Raw genomic sequence first — 6,074 nt, 5'->3', positions numbered from 1 at the left:
CCATGCTTCCATGACCACATGCTATGTCTCAAAAAAATCAACTAACATTTTGCACTTAGCTTTGAGATTTTTTAGAATATGAAAACGACATATCAATTGATAAGACTTATGGAATACATTGGCAATGACATTGATCAAAGTCAAATCTTTGTCACTAACAATGACTTGTGAATTACCCTCATATGTCATAAATAAATCTCTCAACCTTTTCAAAGCTCAAATGAAATTATTTTTGTCGTTCACTTAATAAGAATGCAAAAGCTATTAAGAAGGTCAATCTTGTAGATGTCACACCAATTATCTCAAGCAAGGGCAACCAATATTTGTTTGTCTTGTATGTCTAAGTTTGTTAATAGAACAAAAGAAAGAACTTCACAAGTTCTCATATTTCTTTGTATTATATTAATCCTGTCATTAAGAGTTATCAAAATTTGCACTTGTAAACCAACACTGATTGTGTTTGGAAATTCTGAAGAGAATTAAAAAAATTGTATTATTTAGCTGAAGAGAGTTAAACTTTCTAAACAATTATTTAGGATTGATACCAAAAGTGGTTAGAATACTTGAATCTAAAAATGGTTAAACTCGGACTAGTCAGGATTAATTGGGAGACCAAGATTTATAAGAATACTCAATGTATACTAAAAGTGAGTTTTCAAACAATATTTCTTTTAAATAAATCATATTGCGGAGTTTTAGTACACCGTTTAGAGTCATGTTGAGATGGTTTATTAATTCCACACTTTTTATTTAAATTTCATGTCGACATAATAAAGTTTAATATTTTCATTATGTTGTGATGATATTTGTATTTTTCTTAAACAATACGTGATTTTTTACTTATACGTAACATCTAAATCGAAATCGATGTGTTGTAGTTAGACATTAGGAAATTTGATAAACAGTGATTACAGATTACCAATATAATTTATTTATTTTCTCTTAAATTTATTTATATTTGGATATTGAAGATGTAAAAAGAAATGGTTGGAGGTGCGAAGAGAAACTTACTTCATGTAGGAGTGTTCTGAAAAATTTATTCCCAAATGTATTATATGTATTCCAAAAATTCCATTGCGTAAAACTAATTTTGGAATACATATTATTCGTTTTGGAACTTCTGTTCCGAGAATTGAATTCCAAAATTTCTGTTCCGGAAATTTTGTTTCTGAAATCTTATTCCGAAAATTCTTAAATATTTTCAAAATATATATATACACAAATTAAAATGGTTATTTTGAAAATTTGATGGAAGTATACACAGAAAAACCGTGGGAATGCAGGAAGTGAAAGCCTCATGTAGACTTTAGTTATGTAATTGGGTCGCTCTTCTCGCAGGAGTCCTCAAAACTCACTGAGTAATCATTTTTACTTGAGCCTGACAATTTTCTTATGATTTTTTCATCATAATTTATAAATTAATCTAAAAATCCCAATAACCTTTTAGTGTGAAAATTATTAACACAGAATATAATAAAGAATACATGCTTGACATCTATCCAGAGCACGACAAAGTGATGGCTCAATTAAAATGTCATATCTTCAATTTGTTAGTTATTTGTTTTATGCAATGGATAAATGTAGTGAGGTATAGGATAAATAAAAGAAGAGTGAAAATATAGATATAAATATATAATAGAAAACAGAACAAAGTTACACGACACACCATTCGCATAAGAAGTAACAGAGGCAGGAAGATGACCAAGAAAGTCATCACCTCCAATTACTACTTTACACACTCACATAGCACAGATTCAAGAACAGAATTACGTGCTAAATTTATTCTTCAACTCTCTTTTTTCACATCACAGACAAACACTGTTCTCACACCAGAGAACATAACTCGTTCACTCTTCCATGCGGATCAAACACCTTATTCCCTCCCCTTTCAGCATAAGGTCAAATGCCGTGTTGATCTCTGAGAATGGCACACTGTGAGTGATAAGTTTCTCCAGTTCCAGCTCCTGCATTATCATTAAAACTCATTCTCATTTCATGCACAAATTATTCAACAATCTTCAACTTACTATTTCATATTAATAGATGACTAAATACATTATCTAGTTCTATGATTACCTTGTTCAGGTACTTCTCCACAACACCAGGAATATCAGTGCGGGGTTTGAAGTGGCCATAGAAGGTACCCTTCAGAGTTCTTCCTTCCATGAACTTCATTGGATGAGTTTTGAATTCAGCATCCTTGTGTGGAACACTAACAAGTACAGCAACACCCCAACCCTGACAAGAAATATTTGAAGTTCATGTTTAATTACAATATCAACTTCATACAGATGTAGCTAGAAACAAGAATAATAGCTCTGGGGTCTGGAAAATACATCATGAGTGCATTCAAATGCTGAGATCGAGGCTTGGATGCTTCCAGTGCATTCAACAGCACGATCGACTCCTCCACCAGTCATTTCAGCAATTACCTTTAGTGCCACATCTCAGCAAGATAGAGAATTAGTCTATGAAATGAAGAATATTTAAATGAAGTGAAAGTTGGAACTACTTGTCTGCATAGTCTGAACTAACCTGTTGAACTGGTTTGTTGTGCTCTTTGGGGTTCACAAAGTCAGTGACCCCAAATTTTTTGGCTGACCAAGAATAACAATGTAATTAGACATTTCATAAACTTAAATCTGAATCATAATTAAATGGACAAAATTTATACTATTCTCTATTTAATAATTCTTTAAGGCACTACCTGTCAAGGTAAAAACTATAACACTCGTTAAGGAACAATATCACAAACACTTAAAAGGCATCATTCACATCTATGTCTTGTCCTAATTGAATCTACCTTGTTCAAACCGACTGGAGAGTAAATCAACCCCAATGATTCTCGATGCACCAGAAACCCTTGCTCCTTCACAGGCCTAGAATGCAGAGTACAAGGTAAGAACTGTAGCCAATATAGTTTTCTACATTATTGCAGGAAAAAAAGAAGAAGCAGTGAAGGATATATAACATACAGAAAGACCAACAGCTCCCAAACCAAAGACAGCAACAGTATCATTAGGCTTTGGTTTTGCAACATTTACAGTAGCACCAAAACCTGCATGTACAAAATCGATACACATTAATAAATTCCACATTGTTAGCATTATAAGTTTAAAGTGTAGAATTATGTGGTTCCACAAAACACAAAATTATTGAATTTAAATTCTCTAGAGTTCTTACTACTATTCCTATGCGGAATTTGATGTGGTAACTAAAAACTTGACAGAGAATATGAAGTTGAAATTAGTACATATCTGACAAACCTGTGCAAAATCCGCAACTGACAACACAAACTTTGTCAAGTGGAGCAGCAGGGTTGATCTTGGCAACACAGCCAGCATGAAGAACAGTGTATTCACTGAATGTGGAGGTTCCCAGAAAGTGGTAAATGGGCTGTCCATTTTTGGAGAACCTTGTTTTGCCATCACTCAGCATAACTCCTCTGTCACTGTTGATCCTTAGCAGCTCACACAGGTTGCTCTCTTCCGATTTGCAATATTTGCATTCCCCACACTCCCCAGTGAATATTGGGAGTGCATGATCTCCTGGTTTCAGATCGGTCACACCCTCACCCACGCTCTCCACAATCCTAGTTCATTCATTCATTCACATAACCACCATCAAATCTGTTAACTTTTCATTTTTCTTCATAAGATTTATAATAAACATGGTCCAATGATACTATTTTAACCACTGCTTTCGTTCTTGTTACACATTTTAGATCAATGACATGATGAACTTATTAGAAAAATTGTAACTCGTTTCATGTGAAAACCTTGTATACATCTTATCTTTATTCGTATCCACTAAAAATATATATATTTAGTTAATTATCACTTGAGAAATAGTTTCAACGAATGTAACATCATACCCTGAAGCTTCATGACCTAAAATACGAGGAAACAGCGGATTCTGACCCTGAAAAGCAAAACGAAACAGACATAAATACTAGCAGACAGAAACACCAACAGTCAATTCATAACTTGTAATGTAAGATTTAGTACATCTTTATTTTAGTACCTTAAAATAGATCTTTTCAATAAAATAAATAAAAGTATACACAATTTCTTTTAAGTTAAATTCATCTTGAGTTTTAAAATTACATTTCAAGATTATAAATAGGTTCACTAATTTAATTATGTTGTATAAAAAAAAATTGTTACATGCGGAGTTTTAAATCAAATGCTAAATAATAAAAAATCTTTTTATTTATTTTGAGTGTTTATTTTTTTGTCCATAGTTAAATACAAAATTAATCAGAATATAATTTTATAAAGTCTTTGTATTAAAGTGAAAATTATAAGAATACAGTGAAAGTGTTATGAAATAATAAGATCGATACAAAATAAATTGAAAACCCATACAATTACAATAACATAAAACAAGTTTTGAGTGAATGAATATCTTAATCATTGAGGTCTAAAGTTGCTTTTTTGAGAGGGTATGTCCTACTTTTCACTCCGAATAATTATCCATTGCATGTGACGATTTGCCACGTTTCGCAATCATTGTCGCCCACGTGCTCAAATTTAAGATATGTCAAAAATGTTTATTTTTTTATAACAAAGGTGAGATAGATTTTATTGATTACTTGCTTTGACTTTGAGAAGCTGGTTTTGGGATTTTATAGATATAAGAAATAATAGTAGAAAAAGAAAATGAAAAAGAGAAAGAGTTACCTTAACATCCCACCAGTAAACATCAGTACGGCAAAGGGAGTTGAAGAGGATTTTCAAACGCACTTCACCTTTCCCAGGTGGTGCCACTTCTATGGTCTCTATCGACAATGGCTTCTCTGGTTCCCATGCCACCGCAGCTGCATTTCACATAAAACTAAACTAAATATATTGTATCCAACTTTTTAATAACATCTTATTTTTAGTTGATATATAGTTTTTAATACATCTTTTCACATATATTTCAAACATAAAATTAAATGTTTATGAATAATTTTATGGATGATTTAATAACATCAACAAAATTCATTACAATAAATTTTGATATTGTATCAAAAAGTTAGTGTAAGTATAATTTATCATTTTTTCAGAATCAACTTCAAAAGTGAGAAATTGTCTTCACTATTTATAGTATTTTACTTATTATCTGACATTTAAAAAAACATAAATACACAGATATTATAATCTTAAGATATTAAAAGACAAACTCCATAGTCATAAATTTTGGCTTTACAAGACTCATTATTAAAAAGATGAGAAAGTTTGAAAAGTTATAAATAAACTCACTTAAACACATATTATAATGTTTCAGTTTAAATCTCTCCACACTGTTGACTAAAAGAGTTTCATCCTCTAGATGTTTCTATTTATTTTAATATTTTATCTTATACAATACATTCTCCAGCATAGAGTTTTCTCAATTATATGACAACTTTTTCCTGATAGTAAAATTTAGTTATTAATTTGATTTCTGCACTTTCATCATCTTTGAACATTTTTACATCAATAATATATCAAAACCAACACCAAAACTCAGAATAAAATTAAAAGAACTAGATTAAAAGTTAACCAAAGTAATGATTTTGCCATATTATTATTTGGTTTCAAGAAAAAAATGAGAACCCTAACTTCACCCAGAGAAGCACATTGAAGAAAACAGAAATGGAGATGGCTCACCTCTGCACCTGATGACTTTACCAGCAGTAGCAGACATGGCTTCAATTTTTTTTTTTGAAGAGGAATTAATTAAGTATTGAAAACTTGAGGATGATTTTGCATTGAAGATGTATACTCTATTTATAGTGGAAAAAAGTTGGAATTTTGTACCAAAATTTACTATAATTGAAAAGGAATGTGCATTATATCAGACAATTGTTGGCCCACACCAAGCTATGATGAGAATGGATAAGAACTTCAAGGACGATTCTCTTTGATTATGTTTCACAAATTATTATTATAGTTGTTCTAGAAATTTAACCAAGTTTAAAATAGATGAGTTTAAAAATATTTAAGCATGTTGTAAAAAAACACACAAATTATAAATTTATTTAAAGTATAACATTATAGCTTAATTATACACTTTAGATAATTTTAATTTAATTAGTAGAAAATATT

At 30.9% G+C, this 6,074-nt stretch overlaps 1 protein-coding gene across 1 annotated transcript; it reads right to left on the bottom strand.

Annotated features, from left to right (window-relative positions):
* Nucleotides 1-1,611: 1,611 nt before the first annotated feature.
* LOC108338292 (alcohol dehydrogenase 1) lies at nucleotides 1,612-5,796 on the bottom strand. Its single transcript, XM_017575081.2, has 10 exons — nucleotides 5,637-5,796; nucleotides 4,683-4,819; nucleotides 3,875-3,921; nucleotides 3,267-3,592; nucleotides 2,976-3,058; nucleotides 2,804-2,879; nucleotides 2,536-2,597; nucleotides 2,337-2,432; nucleotides 2,077-2,238; nucleotides 1,612-1,964 (listed from the first exon to the last, which is right to left on the bottom strand). Exons 1-10 carry the CDS (start codon nucleotides 5,671-5,673, stop codon nucleotides 1,848-1,850), a joined length of 1,143 nt encoding a protein of 380 aa, XP_017430570.2. The 5' UTR covers nucleotides 5,674-5,796; the 3' UTR covers nucleotides 1,612-1,847.
* Between the last annotated feature and the right edge of the window lie 278 nt (nucleotides 5,797-6,074).

The sequence above is a fragment of the Vigna angularis genome, chromosome 7 (assembly GCF_016808095.1).
Source record: "Vigna angularis cultivar LongXiaoDou No.4 chromosome 7, ASM1680809v1, whole genome shotgun sequence".
NCBI lineage: Eukaryota > Viridiplantae > Streptophyta > Magnoliopsida > Fabales > Fabaceae > Vigna > Vigna angularis.
The sequence above is the reverse complement of the archived record's forward strand: the minus strand, read 5'-3'. Positions and strand labels throughout refer to the sequence as shown.